The sequence below is a fragment of the Globicephala melas genome, chromosome 10 (genome assembly GCF_963455315.2).
Source record: "Globicephala melas chromosome 10, mGloMel1.2, whole genome shotgun sequence".
NCBI lineage: Eukaryota > Metazoa > Chordata > Mammalia > Artiodactyla > Delphinidae > Globicephala > Globicephala melas.
In genome coordinates this window covers 69400347-69421660 of record NC_083323.1, presented here as the reverse complement: position 1 = coordinate 69421660, position 21314 = coordinate 69400347, and the positions used below count along the sequence as shown (strand labels likewise).

Below are 21314 nucleotides of genomic sequence, written 5' to 3'. Positions count from 1 at the left end.
GAATTAAACCAATAAGTGCTACAATACAGAGACATGTCATAAAACATGAAGGATCAGAGTGAGGAAACCTCAGGCTTTTGAAAGCAGAAGTCCACCAGCCTGGTGGGTAATCAAATTTTTTAGTTAGGTGTGGTACTTTTCTAGTAAAAAGCATGTGATGCCAACAGGAGCGTAAAATTGAGATAGCAAAGTGGAATATATATTATGTATGTGGTGCTTGCTGTGTGCCAAGTACTGTTCCAGGTGCTGGGAATAGAGCAGTGAATAAGACCAAAGTTTCTGTGCCCATGAAACTTGCATTCATACTAAGTTGATTGTGTCAGGAAATAATGGCATTGAATAGTTACATGTACCATTGTACTTAGTTACTTTGTTGGTAGGTTAATGTTTTAGTTGTTTTTGACTTTTTATAAGGGTGAAAGTTAAGTATATGAAAGTAAACAGAATGATGTAATGAACTCCCAAGGACAAATCATTCAAATGGTAATTATCAACTCATGGTCAATGTTGTTTTGTCTATGCCTTCACCACTTTCCTCCCTCTTAGATTATTTTGAAGTAAATCCAAAAAGCCTTATTTCAAATGAAAATATTTCAGTATGTGTTCCTAAAAGATAAAGATGCTTAAGGGGGTGCTTATATATTAAAATTTTTATTTTAAATAAAATGTTTTTGTGTTAAAATGGGTGCAAAATATATTTTAAGGACAATGGAAAATAAATGTTTTTAAAGAAATGTAATCCTCATAATCTGTACCCAGTTAGTAATGAGACTAAACATTAGTATGGGAAATTTGATGTAATTTATATATTGAATCAAAGAAAACATCAAACTTGGTGCTTTTACTTAACTAAAATGAAAGTGTTTTTCATAACAGGTAGTTGTATTAAATTGGAATTTATAGAAAATGAAGAAATAATTCGTTGTTTTGCAACAAGACACAATCACCATTTCAGATTTCAAAATTGCAAAACTAATTTGATATGTATCTTAATCTGATCAGATTTCTATTAGCACAAGCAAACTGTGAATAGTACATATTTCAGAAATGCAGACAGCCTTGTGGTAGGAATTGTCTCGTCTCTAAGGTAATGACAATTACAAAAGTGTAAAAAACATAGAACTATAACTTTTCAAAAAAATGGTTAAGTTTATATACATGTTTTTGCTTTCTACGTCCTGCCAGAGTGGATAAATGATTAGGTAAAATGGGTTTTCAAATTTATTGTTTTTTTTTAATGAACTACATATACTTTTTATTTTTGGTCTGACTGATCATACCATTAACACTAACTTTGGAGAAGCAAATCCGATGGATCCATCTGCATTTTAAATAATAGAAATGTTTCTATTCCATTGAGTTTATTTTTTAATTAATTGAAAATGATCCTGTTGTCCTTAAAAACCCTCTATAACATATTCTTCATAAGTCATAATTTTTATTTCTGGTTTATGTATTATGGTGCCATTGTTTTCCAAAACATTTCTAAAAAGGAGGTTCCAAACATTAGTATCTGAAGCCTTGTGTACTTCCATTAGCATTTAGGAAGGAAAATTACATATTTATAGCTTAATGTAAGATTTGTACAAGAATTTCAAACAGTGGTGGTATTTCCATTCAGATCTGGCTTTGTAAGTAATATAAAATACTGTTTGAACTTTCTTAATAATATAAGCTTTTGAAAGAGAAATTCTGAAATCTTTGCCTCTCATCATGGATTTTATCGGAAAGAAAAAAATTCTTGAATGGTATATCTGGATGAGCTGTGAACTCTCTGAAAATACAGTCTTGCTTTGTCACAGACTCCTACAGTCATCTTCGTTTCCTTAAATCTTTTCATAGAATGAGGCAATTTTCTTTAAAATTAGATGCCTACAGAGCAGAGATGGTATAATGTTACTTACATTTGAAGATTTTCGCAAAACATAAAGAAAATGCCAGTTTCATCTTCATTGCTAGATGTAAGAACTGTCATTAGGAGACTTTTTCTTTTGCTGATTAACAAGTTTGGAATGATTATTTTCATTTGTATTATTTTGTAGAAACAATTTGTTAAATATATAACTAAATGTGACTTGAGTTTTACTTCTTTGAAAGTTTTACCATATACATTTTAAAATCCTGAAATAACTTTGTAGTAATTTGGGGGAGTTGAACACAGAAACAGGCTGCTTGGTAAAGTAATAAGCTGTCTATTAATAGAAGCATTTAGGTGTATATGCTCACCCCGCCATCCCTTCACCAAAGCATGTACAAACAAGGGTATTGTGGAGTGGAATTTTGTGGTTTCTTGAAACTGGAGATATCAATGATTCTAATTTTATGTATAATAAATTTTGAAATAGAAAATGCTATAAATTGTAATGTTAATTTTGGCTTAATGCCAATTTTTTTTAAGAAACTCAGTATTTGTTTAGATTTAATTGAAATCTCTGTGAAAGATAGTGTTTAGAAGAAAGAGTCAATAAATTCATTTGTGTACTATATTTTATGTAATCATACAGAATATATATTACAATCTAATGTCTAACATACTAAAGAAGGAAACCAAGTTGTATCCCCATGGAAAAAAATTAGGTGGGTCATTTTAACTGTCAAATAGATATGAACTATTGATTTTATTTTTTCCTAGCACATTGACAAATTTCCTACCCATCGGGAAATTTGAATTGGATGTAATTATTTATATCTGAATAGTTGTAGTTATTAATGCTAAGAAGTAATGTAAGGAAATAGACACTTTGAGGAATTTAGTGTTTCACTTAGACTTGCAAAAATAGTAATCAAAATAGCAAACATTTTTTGAGCACTTAGTGTGTCCTGCTATGCTAAATGTTTTACAATTTGGTTTTTATTTAAACCTTACAACTCCATGAGTTAGGTACTAATATTAATTTTGCAGATAATGAAACTGAGACTTAAGGTGGTAAAATAACCAGCCCCGAACATTGGGCATTATATTTTGGTTTTTCATTTTGTCAAATTAGTTAACTGATATTGATCATATCGTATACTTAGATAGCTTGCCAGTTTCTTTCACATATACCTCATCTGATATTGATAAACATAGCAAGATTGCTTAAGACCAGATTGTTTACAGATACATGTTCTGTAGCTCTCCAGTTCTTCTTGTTGATAATCATTTTTGTTTAGTTATTTTACAGCAGCTTCTTGTCTAAGACAGGTGTTCTCCCTCTGTCCAGTTTCCCAACTCCCACTAAGAATCCATTCAGCTGCTAAAACTTTAAAACATTAACGTATTACTTTGAAAATTAGTTCATATTTTATAATGAGTTTTATTTTGCTTCAAAACTCGTGATGTCAAAGTCTCTCCTCTCTCTAGTGCTGCTGGAGAAATGGCAAAATGTTTTCTCTAGATCTTTCTAGCTCAGTATTACCTCCCTGTTTGCTGTTGGTTATGTGTAAAAATCTTATATTTCTTCTGAACAGTACTTCAAACACAGTAGACCAAAGATGTGTGCTATCTTAAATGGTTTTACTTATAAAATTCCTAGACAGTTAGGGATTAGAGCTACTGTAACATTCTCACTTTTGTAGTTTATTTTTTATTAAAACAATAATATTGTACTTTTTCTTTTACTTATGATTGGTTTTTTGCATTGCTGCATGTTACTTTAAACACCTGGCTTTCTTCATTGAACAGTTTTATTTCCTTTAATTCATGTGAAGACCTTACTATTAGTTATATTCATGTTATTTCATTAATGCATTTTTGTTTGTTTATACATTTACTCTATTTGATTAAGGATAAGAACTCCTGTGCTTTTTTAAAAACCTTTCCAAAACCAAATAGAGAAGTTAGTGATTTTTATATATTTCTTTTTGTCTGTTTTAGGATGGCTACCGTAGAGTAGTTAATATTGTGCCAAAGAAACCACCACTGCTAGACAGACCTGGTGAAGGAAGCTACAGTAGATATTACAGTCATGTTGGTTACCGAGAATATGACGAGGGCCGCAGTTTTTCTCATGATCGAAGAAGTGGTCCACCTCACAGAGGAGTATGTAAATTTCCCCCATGTACTAATTGTTATTTTTTATAAGTTTAAAAAATCATGTAATTTTTGGAATTTATGGGACTGGCCATGAAGGCAGTTGAATAAACACTTCCTGCTTGATGCTCTGTTGACTTGCCTGCTGGAGCTGTCAAATGGGAACTGGTAGTCAAGAATCTTGGGGTGCTGGACAAAGTGGGTAAGCCCTCTGGATAGCTCTATCTAAATTACATTAATTCCAACTAGCCTGCTTTTTTATCCCCTAAATTGGCAAGGATTTGCAGAACCAGATAAAGGTAATCTTATCTATTGCTTTTGTATTCAATAAGTGATAACCAGGTAGTTATCTTTTACTAGATGTGCCCACTTACAGTTACTTTATTTTTATCATGATGAAATGCTGTGGGTAAGGTTGGGTTAAGGTTGTTGAGACTCAGTCTCATTTTTGTTATTATTAAAGTCTACTTCCTAACTCAGATTAGAAAGCCCTCAAAACATTGCCTTTCCTATAATAAGCACTTTTAAAGTGTTAGCCATTATTGCTATTATTATTATGTTTTTTCTCGTGATCATCTTTAGTAATCTAGAAGTATATATTTAATGTTGCAATAACCTGTTATTGAACTTGATTAAACTATTCCTTGATGCACTTCCTTTGACCTAGCTTGCATGTTTATAACATTCCTTTGCTAAACCATTTTCCTACATTTTCTCCTTCCCTTCTATATAATGTTGTAATTAACAGTACATATTCAGACATTGCTTATGATAAATTTGACCTCACAGTAGCCATTGGAATTAGTTTCCTTACTTTACACCTGAGGAAATGGAACTAAGGTGATTTACCCAAGATAAGTATGTATGGGAGTTTAGTTCTTTTACTACCACATCATCGTGACCCTTGACAATTCTAAAGTGGCAGTGAGACTATTCAATGTTTTCTTGCGTTTGTTTTTAAGTTTGGGGTGTTACAGCTTCCTTACTTCTCAATAGAATTGATTTTTATTTTGTTCAATTTTAAATGTCATGCTGTTCCTTTAGGAAGAAGGGTTTGGTATTGAAAAGTAAATACTATGTGTTATCTCTGTTTTAGAAATACTGGATTTTGCCATCAGAACCATTCTTCCAGGTAGTCTCAAGGAGAAACAGTTTGGCCTTTGCATAAACAGTTGTTATCCCTCTTAGGAAAACCCTGTGGCCATTTAGTATAGACAGGGAATTTTGGATTCATTGGACCAATTTGCATTTGAAGCCGTATGGACAAGATTTTTTTCTAAAACCTTGCAGCATAATAGTGCCTCGATAATATTTTTTACTATTGTTGTTACAAATTGTGTTTATTCATACTTGACACATTTTCTCTTTAAATTTTCTTCAAACAAACAAGCAGACCCACTTGAGATCCTTAGGATTCTCATGATGCTAATTCTTACCTAGGGTTCAGTTAGTATAAAACAAACTGCTTACTTGATCCAATATTCTATTATAGCTATTGAGTTTTTTCTTTTGTTTGTTAATAGTTTAATGTCGGGAAGGAAAATGATAAATACATTTTACTTCTGTAAGAATAGAGTACATGATGCTGAAGAGGAGGATGAAGATAGTATTTATTTTAGGTGAATCAGTGTTTCTGATTGTAGGTAATGCACATGTTACAGTTGTCCCTCGATATCAGGGGATTGGTTCCAGGACCCACCAGGATACCAAAACCTGAGGTTGCTCAAGTCCCTTATATAAAATGGCATAGTATTTGCATATAACCTATGCATATCTTCCATATACTTTAAATCGTCTCTAGATTATTTATAATACCTAATACAACATAGTGCTATGTAAATAGTGGCTGGCATGCAGCAAATTTAAGTTTTGCTTTTTGGAACTTTCTAGAATTCCCTCTTCCTCAGTATTTTTGAGCCGATGCAGAACCAGTGGGTATGGATGGCTGATTGTACATTGTTCTTTGTATAATTTTAAAGTAATTGAGTATGGATTACCATGTGGTTCTTTTATATGTATCTTTTCCAAATTTGTTTTAGAGGACAAAGTGTGCTTTCTTTGATTAATTTTAAACTTAGTGCCACATCTTGTTCTAATATAGCTTATCAGTAAGTGTTGATTTCTTATTATATTGTTTCCAGTTGTGGTTTTTAATGGGAGGTAGGTTGAGAAAAGGAAACTTGAACAAGAAGAGTGGAAAAGTGACAAGTTCTTCATTGGGCTTGAATATGAAAATTGCTGAGCAAACTTGACAGAGGAAGAATAAAATGAAAGGTTGAGAAATGTGTGCTTGGCTAAATTTAAATTGAACCTTTGTTCTCGAACAGACTTTCTATGTTGTGAATATTGGCATGTGCTTTTGGTAATAAGGCTGTTTGGGCCTACCAAAGAAATACTTTACGTATTTTAATAGAGATAAATGGTACCACAGGTTCTCAGTCTACCAAATTAGTTGTTGAAATGGATGGCTTGCGGTATCCTTTTTACTTTTTTATGCCTTTGAAGCTCAGAGAAATTTAGAAAGGTGTCTTTGCCCTCATATTATTTTGGTCTTAGAGACTAGTTTCCAGTAATTCTGTTAGATACATATATACCCTCCCTGACCAAAATAATGTAAATGAATATCTAAGTAACGTTTTTCTGTTATAGGATGACTCTGGCTATCGGTGGACAAGAGATGATCATTCTGCAAGCCGACAGCCTGAATACAGGTAAAAAGATAAAAATAACATAATTACTTTGATATTTGCCTCACTGAGATGTCTGCTATTGAAATCTAACCTCAAGGCACATCAATGAAATATTTAATAGGATTTAAAAATTTGAAAGCAACTAGCATTATATTCTTTTTGTGACTGTGTAATATATTAATGGCACTAATAGCTAGCGTTCTGTATCTCTTGGTATTTTGTAATTGACAGTAAAAATATATATTTAAAAATATTTAAACTCTTGTTATATTCTTCTCTAATTATTTAATTATTCTTAATGAGTCATGTGGATTATAAGGTATGTATTTGCTTAATTAGAAAATAAGGCATTTTTTCCAGGAGTATCCTTCTTGAAAACATTTGAGTCATTACAAATTGTCTCCTATTAAAAAGCATCTCTCAGTTGCTTTATCTTGATCAATTAAGTTCTGTTGGGAAAATGCATTTTTGAAGGACCTCGATCATTGTTAGCTTTGGTTACTTAATAGAGGCATTTGATAGAATAGTTAAAAAAAAGATGGACATTTTTAACCAGGTTGATAGTTGTTTTTTTAAATGATTTCACTTTGGTAGTGTTGGGAGTTGTAAAAGCAGCCTTTTAAAGATCTCTTATAGACTGTCAGACAAGAACCCCAAACTCATGGAGAATGGCAAGGAGTAACTGCCACAGCTCCATAGGTGCCAGAAGTAGACAGCTGGATTCAGTGGATAAGGGCAGTTAATTACTCATAGCACAGCAGACAGAAGGGGCATCAGCATGGCAGTATTGGTTTCCTGCCCCCAGGTCCCACAGGGTGATGTGATTGGCAGAGATGGTGGCTATGCATTGCAGCTAAGGAACCCAGAGTTAAGTGATAGGTACCTTTTGTTGCAATCAGGAAGCAAGCCAGTCCTTTCCCAGGGAGTAAGCAGTCACATGGTAATTATGCTGTGGTCACCCTGACCTGTTGAACTGTCTCTTGACCAGTTACAGAAACTCTTCAGTATCACTGGATGGTTAGGTCTTTCAGTTTGGTATGTATGGCAGGCATGTACAAGGACGTTCAGAACTCATGGCAGACTGCCTCTCTCAAAAGAAGCAACAGAGATAATAGATGCTGAAAAATACTTTGATAAAATGTAACACTCAGTAATTATAAAAACTGTCAGCCAGCTAGGAATAGAAGAGAATTTCCTTTATTTGATAGGCATTTGCTATACTGAATGGTAAAGTTAGAAGCATTCTCCTTAAAACCAGAACAAAGCAATAATGCCTGTTTTCACTGCTTCTATTCATTATGGTAATGGTGGTCTCAACACCTTCAGTAAGACAAGAAAAATGAAGGTTAAGGGTTAGAATGAAAGAAACAAAACTATTTACAGATTGTATAATTATCTATGCAGAAAATCCAAAGGAGTCTATAAACTATAGAACTACTAGGATATTAGCAAAGTTCAGTATAATAAAATCAACTATCAGCAGCATAAATTAGACAACGTAATTTAAAAATACTATAGCAGGGACTTCCCTGGTGGCGCAGTGGTTTAGAATCTGCCTGCCAATGCAGGGGATACAGGTTTAAGCCCTGGTCCAGGAAGATCCCACATGCCACGGAGCAGCTAAGCCCATTCGCCACAACTACTGAGCCTGCGCTCTAGAGCCCGCAAACCACAACTACTGAGCCTGCATGCCACAACTACTGAAGCCCGCACGCCTAGAGCCTGTGCTCTGCAACAAGAGAAGCCACCGCAATGAGAAGTCCACGCACCTCAACGAAGAGTAGCCCTGGCTCGCTGCAACTACAGAAAACTCATGTGCAGCAACGAAGACCCAACGCAGCCTATATATATATATATGTATATATAAAAATTAATTAATTAATTACAAAAATACTATAGTATGAAAACTATAAGGAGTAATAAGAATAAATTTAACTGAAGTGTGTGAGACCTATTTGGATGAAATTACAAGTCATTTCTAAGGAACATTTTAAAGTCCTGAGTAAAAGGAGCAGCACAGCATCCTTGGCTATGAAGAGACAGTATCACAAATATGTCATTTCTCTTCAGATTCAGGTGTGAATTCAATGTGGTTCCAGTCTAAATTCCAGGATTTTTTTTTTTTTTTTGCATAGAAGTTGGCAAACTGATTCTAAAATTAATATGAAGAGTGAGGGGCCAAATAGCAAAAAATAGTATTGAAAAACGTGTGAAGACTGAATATGCCATATATCAAAACTTATTAAAGCTGTAGTAATGTAAACAGTGAAACAGAATAGGGAATCTGGAAGCAAACCTAGATATTGAAAAACATGTGAAGACTGAATATGCCATATATCAGAATTTATTAAAGCTGTAGTAATGTAAACAGTGAAATAGAATAGGGAATCTGGAAGCAAACCTAGATATTGAAAAACATGTGAAGACTGAATATGCCATATATCAAAACTTATTAAAGCTGTAGTAATGTAAACAGTGAAATAGAATAGGGAATCTGGAAGCAAACCTAGATATGTCGAGGAATTTAGGATATTAGTAGTATTAAAAATCAAATGGGGAAAGAATGAACTTTTTAATAAATAGTACTGGGACAAACTGCTATCCACTTGGGGGAAAAAAATGTGAAATTGGAAGCCTGGCATGTCAACATAAATAATCTGATATAATAGAGACCTGAATATGAAAAGCAAAATTAAAAAAAAAAAAACACAGCTTTTGGTTAGATTAGCTAATGGTTTATATTTCTCCCTAAATAAACAGCTCTTTTGTTTTTTGAAACAGCTCTTGGATTATTTTAATTCTGTTGTTTTTCATTGTTTAAAATAAGAGTTTCTGTTTTTATCTTTTTTCTTTTTGTCTTTTTTAGCATTTTTTCCCTGTGCCTGTGTATAATTTTACATAAATGAAATAAAATCATATATGTGACTCCTCAGTCTTAACAGCTATATTAACAGCTTGGTGTATATTCTACTTTTCTCCATATTCATAGGCATTTGGGGTATTTGATTTTTGTTAATGAGATCATGTTACACACACTTTTCTCTAAGTTGCTTTTCTCCTTCAGAGGCTTATGAAAATCCCTCCGAGTTATTTGGTTTACCTTTAATTTGAATGTTTTTAGTGACCAAGTAATGTTCCATTTTGTGGCTATACCAAATAATTTAGTTGTTCACCTATTGATGAATATTCACGCTGTTTCCAATACAAAACAGTGCTGCAATAAATCTGAGTACATAATATCTTTAAGAAACAGTACTTTGGTTTCTATGGGATAGATTGCCAAAAGTGGAGTTTCTGGGTCAAAGGGCATATATATTTTAAATTTTAATAGATGTTTCCAGTTTGCTTTCTAAAAGCCTAAAACACTTATGCTTTCATTTTAAAAATCTAATATTTTAATTCAAGTTTAATTTGTTTTTCTTTTTCTTCTTTTCTTTTTTTTTTGCGGTACGCGGGCCTCTCACTGTTGTGGCCTCTCCCGTTGCAGAGCACAGGCTCCGGACGCGCAGGCTCAGTGGCCATGGCTCACGGGCCCAGCCACTGAGCTGCATGTGGGATCTTCCCGGACTGGGGCATGAACCCGTGTCCCCTGCATCGGCAGGCGGACTCTCAACCACTGCGCCACCAGGGAAGCCCTGTTTTTCTTTTTTATTTCTCATTGGTGAAGCAGTTTTTATTTTATATTTTTAAAATTTTTATTGGAGTATAATTGATTTACAATGTTGTGTTAGTTTCAGGTGTACAGCAAAGTGAATCAATTATACATATATCCACTCTTTTTTTTTTTTTTCAGATTCTTTCCCCATATAGGCCATTACAGAGTATTGAACAGAGTTCCCTGTGCTATAACAGCAGGTTATTATTTATCTGTTTTATATATAGTATTGTAAATGTCAATCCAAACCTCCCAGTTTAACCCCACCCCCCGTCCACTGGTAACCATAAGTTTGTTTTCTACATCCGTGACTTTACTTCTGTTTTGTAAATAAGTTTATTTGTACCCTTTTTATAGACTCCACATATAAGATTTAGATTCCACAAATATGATATTTGTCTTTCTGTGTCTGACTTACTTCACTCAGTATGACAGTCTCTAGGTTCATCCATGTTGCTGCAGATGGCATTATTTTGTTCTTTTTTATGGCTGAGTAATATTCCATTGTATGTATATGTACTATATCTTCTTTACCCATTCCTCTGTTGATGGACATTTAGGTTGCTTCCATGTCCTGGCTATTGTAAATAGCGCTGCAGTGAACATTGGAGTGCATGTATCTTTTCGAGTTATGGTTTTCTCTGTGTATATGCCCAGGAGTGGGATTGCTGAGTCATATGGTAGTTCTATTTTTAGTTTTTTAAGGAACCTCCATACTGTTCTCCATAGTGGCTATACCAGTTTACATTCCTGCCAGCAGTGTAGGAAGATTCCCTTTTCTCCACATCCTCTCCGCATTTATTGTTTGTAGATGTTTTTGTTGATGGCCATTCTTACCCTTGTGAAGTGTTTTTCTTATTTATTAACATAAGTAAAGTTTTGAAATTTCCTGTAAGCATTGTAACTGTATCCCACTGATTCAGATATGTAGCAATTTTATACTGATTCTGACATAGTATATTCTAGTTATTCTGTGATCAGAGAATGTTGCCTGTATTCTTACTCTACTGTTTGAAATTCATTGATCATTAGTTGATCAGTTTCCTTATCTGTACCATGAGCATTAAAATAAGATATTTTCTTCTTGAATTTTTTCTGGATATATACATGCATTTCAGTGTTCATAGAAGCACTATTTATAATAGCCGGGACATGGAAGCAACCCAAGTGCCCATCAACAGACGAATGAATTAAGAAGACATGGTGTGTGTGTGTGTATATATATATATATATATATATATACACACAATAGAATATTACTGAACTATAAAAAAAAGAATGAAATACTGCCATTTGCAGCAACATGGATGGACCTAGAGAATATTATGCTAGGTGAAATAAGAGAAAGACAAGTGCTGTATCACTTAAATGTGGTAACTAACAAATAATACAAAGGAATGTATATACAAAACAGAAACAGATTCACTGTTATAGAAAACAAACTGGTTACCTAAAGGGAGAGGGAAGGTGGAAGGGACAAATTAGAGGTATGGGATTAACAGATACAAACTACTGTGTATCAGTATAAAACAGATAAAAAACAACTATATACTGGGTTGGCCAAAAGGTTTGTTCGGTTTTTTTCCGTAAGATGGCTCTAGTAGAACTTAGTTGTCTTTAACTTCATTTGAAACAATTTTGTTAGATTGTATGTGACCGCTGTCATATCAGCGTGCATTAAAAAAAAAAGACATCAAAATTGGTGAATTTTTATGTAGCCATTTTAATACTGAAGATGGAAGAAAAAAAGCAACATTTTTGGCATATTATTATACTTTATTATTTCAAGAAAGGTGAAAACGCAACTGAAACGCAAAAAAGATTTATGCAGTATATGGAGAAGGTGCTGTGACTGATTGAACATGTCAAAAGTGGTTTGGGAAGTTTCGTGTTTGAGATTTCTTGCTGGACGATGCTCCACTCGCGGGTAGACCATTTGAAGTTGATAGCGATCAAATTGAGACATTAATTGAGAACAATCAACATTATACCACATGGGAGATAGCCGACATACTCAAAATATCCAAATCAAGCATTTAAAATCCATTGCACCAGCTTGGCTATGTTAATCACTTTGATATTTGGGTTCCACATAAGCAAAACGAAAAAAACCTCCTTGACCATATTTCCACATGCGATTCTCTACTTAAACGTAATGAAAACGTTCTGTTTTTAAAACAAATTGTGTCGGGCAATGAAAAGTGGATACTGTACAACAATGTGGAGCAAGAGATCGTGGGGCAAGTGAAATGAACCACCACCAACCACACCAAAGGCCGGTCTTCATCAAAGAAGGTGATGTTGTGTATATGGTGGGATTATGAGCTCCTTCTGGAAAACCAAACGATTAATTCCAACAAGTACTACTCCCAGTTAGACCAACTGAAAGCAGCACTTGACAAAAAGCATCTGGAATTAGTCAACAGAAAATGCATAACCTTCCATCAGGATAACACAAGAACGCATGTTTCTTTAATGACCAAGCAAAAACTTACAGTTTGGCTGGGAAGTTCTGATTCATCTGCCATATTCACCAGACGTTGCACCTTCAGATTTCCATTTATTTTGGTCTTTACAAAATTCTCTTAATGGACAAAATTTCAGTTCCCTGGAAGACTGTAAAAGGCACCTGGAACAGTTCTTTGCTCAAAAAGATAAAAAGTGTTGGGAAGATGGAATTATGAAGTTGCCTGAAAAATGGCGGAAGGTAATGAAACAAAAAGGTGAATACGTTGTTCAATAAAGTTCTTGGTGAAAATGAAAAATGTGTCTTTTATTTTTACTTAAAAACAGAAGGCACTTTTTGGCCAGCCCAATACTATATAGCATAGGGAATTATACCCATTATCTTGAAGTAACCCGTAATGGAATATAAACTGCAAAAATACTGTATCACTATGCTGCACAGCTGAAACTAACACAATATTGTAAATCAACTATACTTCAACTTTAAAAAAGGATTAAGTGATTTTACACATACAATGCATATTTTACCATGCCTGTCGCATAGTAATCATTTAATAAATGTTAACTTTTCAGGGTATAGAGTTAATTCTATATGGTATATTCATTCATTTGGTAAGTGTTTACCAAACACTTACATAGTGTTTACTATGTCAGGTACTCTTCTAGCCTCTGGAGACAATAAGCTCCTACTTTCACGAGGCCTACATTTTACTATAGATTATAGATAGTAACAGATAAAAAAAAAACATAATTTTTATGAAGAAAAATAAAACAGCGTAGTGGAGTAGAAAGTGCTTCTACTTCAGCACCTTCCTGTACCTTCACTTGATGTCTGGATGTCTTCAGTAACATTTCACATTTTACACTATCACAAAAACTATAGCTTTTGCTGGCTGGCATCTTTCTGGAGCTTCTACCTAAAAGACTTTGTGAGTGGAAAATAACTGTTGTTCTAGGGGGAAAAAATTACTGCATTGTAAACCAGACAAAGAGAGTAGTTGTGTATTTTTGTAAGAGAATAATGCTCTGAGCAATTAGGAGAACGATGCTAGTCAGTGTTTTTGTTTTTGTCAGTGGGGTATACATAATAATTCCTTATTGTGGGAAGGAAATATGAGAATATTTAAAATATTTTATTTGAAACAGTTTTTAAAATTTAAAAAAGTTGCAAGAATAATTCAAAGAATTCCTGTAATCCTTCACCAGAGACCCCATTAATGTCTCCAACACTGCCCCAGTAATGCACTTTATAGCAAAAAGATCTATCTGACCTCATGGGTCATGTTTTTGTAGACTTCCTTAATCTGGAACAGTTTCTCAGTCTTTCCTTGATTTTTATGGCTGTTTTTGGCAAAATGAATACAGGACAGACATTTTATAGAATGTTTCTCAATTTGGGTTTTTCTATTGTTTCTTCGTGATTAGATCCAGGTTATGCATTTTTTTCTGATGCAGTTTCTGAAGTGATGCTGTCTTCTTTGTATTGCATCCTGTTAGGTTGCACATGCTGTTGATTTGTCCCCTTATTAGTATTGTTGTCTTTTATCACTTGATTAAGATGGGGCCTGTGAAATTTCTTCACTGTGAAGTTAGCCTTCTCCCTTAAAGTTAGTGTTTGTGGGGAGATACTTTGAAAGTATGTGATTATGCCATTCTTCATCCCACTTTCACCCCCTAGTTTTAGCATACATTGATGTTTCTTGCCTGAATTAATTATTAATGAGATGTTTTTAAATGGGTGATTCTGTAATTAGGTGCTTCTTTCTATATTTATTATGCAAGCATTCTGTTGTGAGAAGAGCTTTCTCTTCTCTCCACCAGCCCCTTTAAAAAACAAACAAAACTTTGTTCTTTGTGGTATAATCTGTTGCCACTATTATTTTGATGCCCAAATTTGGCCAGTGTGAATCCCTTCAAAGTAACTTCTGTGTTTTTTTTAAAAAAATATTTTGTTGTGGTAGAATATATATGACATAAAATATGCCATTGTAACCATTTTCAGTTATACAATTCACTGGCATTAATTACATTTACAGTGTTGTACAACCATCTCCACTATTTCCAAAACTTTTTTTTTTTTTTTTTTGCGGTATGCGGGCCTCTCACTGTTGCGGAGCTGCGGACGCACAGGCTCAACGGCCATGCCTCACGGGCCTAGCCGCTCCACGGCATGTGGGATCTTCCCGGACTGGGGTACGAACCCATGTCCCCTGCATCGGCAGGCGGACTCTCAACCACTGCGCCACCAGAGAAGCCCTGGATAAGTCCACTTTTGATGTACAAAATTTTTAAATTTGATAAAATCTAATGTATCTATTTTTCCTTTTGTTGCTAATGTTTTTGTGTCATGTAAGAATTTATTGCCAAATTAAGATCACCTGTGTTGTTTTGACTTATCCACCTCATTTTTTGATTATTTCTGCTGAAAGATGTTCATGGTCCTTTTTATACTTTCCCTGCCCTGACCCTAAAATCAGCAATTTCTCTAAGGAACACAGGTTCTCTTTAGTGGAGAGTGGTTTTTTATAACCAAGATCTGGACACTAGGTGCGTGCATGTATGCACGTGCACACACATACACACACACACACACACACACCCCTTTACGTCTGTATTTATTTTTATACAGTATTTACATATATGAGTTCATGGCAGTATCTTTTCCATATTTTACCCTGCTTCTTCATCAGTGAGAAACCTGGCTTCCATTTGTTGGTAGAGACAGTCCTCCATGGGTCTCTTGCACTCCTACACATCTGGCCAAGTTACACCAGGAGTGCAAGGCCCTGATCACTTTTTATCCATATTATTTCTCAGAGCTGAGTGTGTAGTGAGCAAGCACTCTTGAAGGATAAGGTAATATCACCCTCTGTGTCAAAGAGCAGTCTTGCTTATTGCTTGGGGTAAAAATAGTGGTTTTTTACTTGGGTTCCCCAAGTTCAGTGTTCCTCAGTTATGAACCAAACCCATGACATGTGCATCCATCTGGGCTCATATCATATCATCCCTGTGGGACTTGGGACCTGGGGAAACTGACACAAATGTGCCAGTGCTTATGTTGTTTGCTATGCTGATATATTAAGTACTTTGTCTCTGACCCAAGAGTCTTGTGTCTTCTGCAGGCATCCATGAAACAGTAACGGTCTAACTCATTAGCTTGTAAATAGAGTAAAATCTGATCTCAGACCTGAAACCAGCACCCTCAATATATTTGCTTACATTCCTGTACATAGTTAATCCTCTGACCCTGTCGGTCTTTCTTCTCATACTCCCCAGCACCTTCCTTTTGCGGATTGCCATCACTGGCTGCTACTGGGGTGCCTTGCTTTCACACCATCTTCCACAGGTCTGTTACTGGCAGTGGAACGTTCTGTTTTATGTGTTTCATATTGTAGCACATTACGTACTTTATAAATCTAGCGTGTGTGTGTGTGTGTGTGTGTGTGTATTAGTGGTTCATATTCAAATATGTTTTATTAATGGGACTGTGGAATCACTGGAAGCAACTGGATGAAATAACAGCTAACAGAGGAAAAGAGAATGTATCAAGTTTTCTATCATCCTCATGCAACAACCCCCACCCCCGGCTTGTCACTTTCTTCTTTTTTTTTAATATCTTTATTGGCGTATAATTGCTTTACAATGTTGTGTTAGTTTCTTCTGTACAACAAGGTGAATCAGCTATATGTATACATATGTCCCCATATCCCCTCCCTCACTTTCTTATTTAATAGAGCCACATACTTGGTAATTTGTCTACATTTCAAGTATATCATTGCCTACTAATCTTGGTTCTGTATTTACTCAGTGATTATATTATCTATTTGTTCAAAACACACTTGTAGATGAAATTCAGAATATGTTAGGATTTTTTTCATTTTGTATTCAAGGAGCATGTCATACTTTATTGATTTAGATAGAATGAGGTTATTTTTAACAGTCACTTTTCCCCCTGTACTTATGAGGTCTTATAATAAACCTTAGGATGGAATTTATTTAAAGTACTAAATAATATCTAAAAATATGGAACAAGAGTGTCACCAAGTGGTCAGTATACTTTATTTTTAAATACTGTATTTTTTTCCTGCATTCACATATGGAAAATTTTGATTTAGTTAAGTATTTCATACATATTGATTTTTTTAAAAGAGTAGATTTAATTTTTAATTTTATTATAGCTATTTTATCTTCTTAGGTGATAATCTGTTTGATGGAGAAAAATACTGTATAATATCTTTTTTTCTTTTTTTCTAAAATTAGTTAATTAATTTATTTATGGCTGTGTTGGGTCTTCGTTTCTGTGTGAGGGCTTTCTCCAATTGCGGCAAGCGGGGGCCACTCTTAATCGCGGTGCTCAGGCCTCTCACTTTTGCGGCCTCTCCCGTTGCGGAGCACAGGCTCCAAACGCACAGGCTCAGTAGTTGTGGCTCACGGGCCTAGCCGCTCTGTGGCATGTGGGATCCCCCCAGATCAGGGCTCGAACCCATGTCCCCCACATTGGCAGCCAGACTCCCAAACACTGCACCACCAGGGAAGCCCCATCTTTTTCTATTTAGTTCAGGGGTACAAATGTTTATTGAGTGTTTACTATGTGTAGGCCACTGTGTTTGTATCACTGACTTACAGTCTAGGTAGTGAAATAGATGCACAAGTACATAGCATAATATAATATGTGCTGAAGTTTCATCAAGTGCTGAAGACAAATAAGCACTTATCCTGTACTGAGGTTTTATTAAAAGTTTCTGGTAGGGGTGGATAATTTGAACAGAACCTGAAGGAAAAGTAAGAGTTAATCAGAAAAAGAGTAACAGGGACCATATTCCTGCAAAGGGAAGAGCATGAGCAAAGCTGTGTAAAGCATGATGTGTAGAGCTATTAATGGGTGATTATGTAAGAGCTGGGGAACTGTGGATTAAACTATAACTAAGAAGTCTGGGTTTTATTCTGTTAACTGCGGGGAACTACTGAAAAATTTTAGCTTGGTAGAAAGGGGGGGGCTACAGTAACGCAGTCAGGTTGTAGCTTGTCGTCATTGTAGGGGATGACTTTTAAAGATGGCACTAGGGCTTCCCTGGTGGCGCAGTGGTTAAGAATCCGCCTGCCAATGCAGGGGACACGTGTTCGGGCCCTGGTCCAGGAAGATCTCACATGCCGCGGAGCAACTAAGCTCGTGCGCCACAACTGCTGAGCCTGTGCTCCACAGCCCGCGAGCCACAACTCTTGAAGCCCGGGCGCCTAGAGCCCCTGCCCTGCAACAAGAGAAGCCACGCAATGAGAAGCCCACACACCGTAGTGAAGAGCAGCCGCTGCTCACCGCAACTAGAGAAAGCCTGCACACAGCATCAGAGACCCAACGCAGCCAAAAATAAATAAATTAAAAAAAAATAAAGATGGCACTAGAGATAGAATAAGAAACCATGAATATCTTAATTGGAGAAAGGGAGTTAGGGGTGGAGGAAAAGGGTTAAATTTGATAAATGCTTAGGAAGTGAAAAATCAGCAAGATGTGGTTGTTGGATGTGGGAATAAAGAAGAGGGGAATATCTGGAGTCCGGGCGGTGTCCGGCATGGGAGCCAGGGGACCACGATGGTAAAGAAGTGGAAAGGCCGCGTTGTGATCGACTCAGACATGGAAGACAACAACAGCGATGAGAACCTGGATCAGGGGACACAGGTTCGATCCCTGGTCCGGGAAGATCCCACATGACGTGGAGCAACTAAGCCCGTGCACCACAACTACTGAGCCTATGCTCTAGAGCCTGAGAGCCACAACTACTGAAGCCCGCATGCCACAACTACTGAAGCCCGTGCGCCTAGAGCCCATGCTCCGCAACAAGAGAAGCCACCGCAACGAGAAGCCCGCGCACCGCAACAAAGAGTAGTCGCCGCTCGCTGCAACTAGAGAAAGCCCACGCACAGCAATGAAGACCCAATGCAGCCAAAAATCAATAAATAAAATAAATAAATTTATTTAAAAAAAGGGGGAATATCTGGATTTTTTGTTTGTTTACTGTGTGTGTAAATAATACCATTATCTGAGATTGGCAGTATAGGAGGAATGGTTTCAAGGGAGGAGCTGCATTCAAAATTGAGGTTGTCCAAGGAGAAGGTATAGTTAGACAAGAGCAGTGGACTAAGGTCAGAACCTTAGGGAACACTTTTACGGAAGTGGTGGAAAATAAAGCTTTTTAAAACGATATTATGGGTCACCGATGCCTAATGCAACTGAGTATTTCAGTGATATAAAGATTAAAATATCTCTTGGGTTTGGCAGTGTCAGGATGAATGACATGTGAAGGGGCTAGATTCAGCCTGGGTGGATAACTTTTTTAAAAATACTTAACTGGGATGGAAAGTAGGCAGTGTTGTTAGCTGGAGAAGGACACTGGCTAAAGGGAGATCACCTAAAACCTTTTTTTAGCTGATCAGTAATTTGAGCATATTTATAGGTTGCAGGGAAAGAGAGGTTGAAGATACAAGACAGAAAAGGGATAACTGATGAAGCAGGTGGATGAGAATGAGGATGAACACCATTGATAGAAGGGCTAACTTTTTGTTTTTTTAGGTAGCTGTGGTGTGGCATCCTGACAGATAGTTTTGTTATTTTAACTAACTTTTATTGGAGTATAGTTGATTTACAATGTTGTGTTAGCTTCTGCTGTACAGCAAAGAGAATCAGTTATACATATATCCACTCTTTTCCATTATAGGTCATTACAGAGTTTGAGTGGAGTTCCCTGTGCTATACAGTAGGTTCTTACTAGTTATCTGTTTTATATATAGTAGTGTGTATATGTTAATCCCGATCTTCCAATTTAAGAAGGTCTAACTTTTAATGGTGGGGAGGAAAGAGTTATATACCAAGAAAGGAAGGACAAAATTAGGGGTGGGCAGATGAAGGCAAATTGGGGGAGACGGGTGTGGGCTGGCAGTTGAGGTAGTTCATGCCTAAAGATTGCTGTATTTTTCAGTATGTAAGGTAACTCATTGAGAGTGAAAAGTTTGGTGCTAGGTTAAAGGACTTGGGGAGAATTATCAACATATAGAATACTTGCTGGCATGAATGGGAGATGGAGCTCACTAATGATAAATAAAAATATTACTAGTGGAGTTGAAGGCACAGTGGAAGTCAGAGACCATGTATCCAAAGGGGGACCAATCTGTAGGCTTGTGTAATTTCTCTAGGATATGGCAACCCAACTGTATCAGTGAAAAAAATCACAGATTTTGGAATTAACTCAGGCTTTGGGTTGCCTTAGACGATGTATCAGAATTACCAGGAGGGAAAGTTAGTGGTTTTCATAAAGTATTTCAAACACTAATTTAGGCTGGAAGCACAATAAGAATGGGGTTCATGGATTGCTAGGAAATACAGGAGACTTAAGGTATCCATGAGGTGTAGGTGGAGTTATTGTAGGAGTGAGAAAACTGAAGGATAAGACATTGTGATAAGAATGCAGTATTGGATTCTGATGAAGAGCACCTCTGGGTAATAAGTGGCAAGGTTTTGGATTTCAGGGAGTGCCTAAGTATTGTGAAGAGGTAGGAGGTGGTCAAGGAATTGCTACTGTGCTGCACAGATGATCCACATGAATTCTGAAAGTCACTCATGATGTGGATAGGATATGTTACAGTGCATAGGATATGTTACAGTGTTACAGTGTGTCATTGAGTTAAAGGCTTTAGGAAATGTGGGAAAATTCCCAGAAGGTTGGTAATATAGGCAATGTGGGGTTACAGTGGGAAGCCATTACTTTAAATAAGGAGTTGTCGGGCCCTTTCTCCCTTTTTTTAGAGGATGGAGGATTTAGAACATAATCCTGTGCCCCATATACCTCAGGAGCTTGAGGTAAAGTCATCAATGTGCACTTATTACTCAGGAGTTTGAGGGGAGATAGTATTTGTGTTCCATTGCCAGGCTTCAGTTAAAGGAAGTTGGAGGGATTGGTTTATGAAGAAGCTGATATGAAAACATTACAAGATTGACTCAGATTACTATATTTTTGTTACGTGAGTGAAACAAATACAGTTATTAAGCATAAAGTACTTGTGATACTTACAGGTGAGTAGTTAACATATTTGTTTATCTGTGGTAATAATGCCCCTGTCTATCAATGGCAGTAACTCATGTGCCTACGGTGGCCAGTTAGGGAATGTAAACGAATGCCAAGGGTCAGATTGGAGCAGCTGCTACCTGGTACCAGCTGATCTTTGCTGTTTAATAATATAAGGCCACTGTGGCCTGCTTCAAAAGAAGTCAAAAATCCAGATTTTTAAAAAATGTTAGATCTCTTGATTTTTCAGTGTTCACAGCTAATTAAAACAAGGGTTTGTGATCTCTGGAGTAGGGCAATAATCTGGGACTCCGAAATGAAGAGCATGTAAAAGCAGCTGTCTCATCATGGCGTTTCTCAATCCTGGCTGTACTCTGAATTAGGTGTAAAGCTTTTTTTAAAAAAAAAAATACTCCATAATTCCTGGTCCTCGCACT

General features: G+C 36.1%; 1 protein-coding gene across 12 annotated transcripts in view; it reads left to right on the top strand.

Annotated features, from left to right (window-relative positions):
* PPHLN1 (periphilin 1) overlaps positions 1-21314 on the top strand; it is a 141930-nt gene that overhangs the window by 21885 nt on the left and 98731 nt on the right. For 7 of the 12 annotated variants that reach the window (XM_030835371.2, XM_030835364.3, XM_060306142.2 and 4 more), the window contains exons 3-4: positions 3857-4021; positions 6662-6723. In XM_030835371.2, the coding sequence (XP_030691231.1) occupies positions 3857-4021; positions 6662-6723 (227 nt within the window). The remainder of the gene's footprint in view (positions 1-3856; positions 4022-6661; positions 6724-21314) is intronic. The other 5 variants (XM_030835370.2, XM_060306145.2, XM_030835367.3 and 2 more) reach the window with 1 other exon arrangement.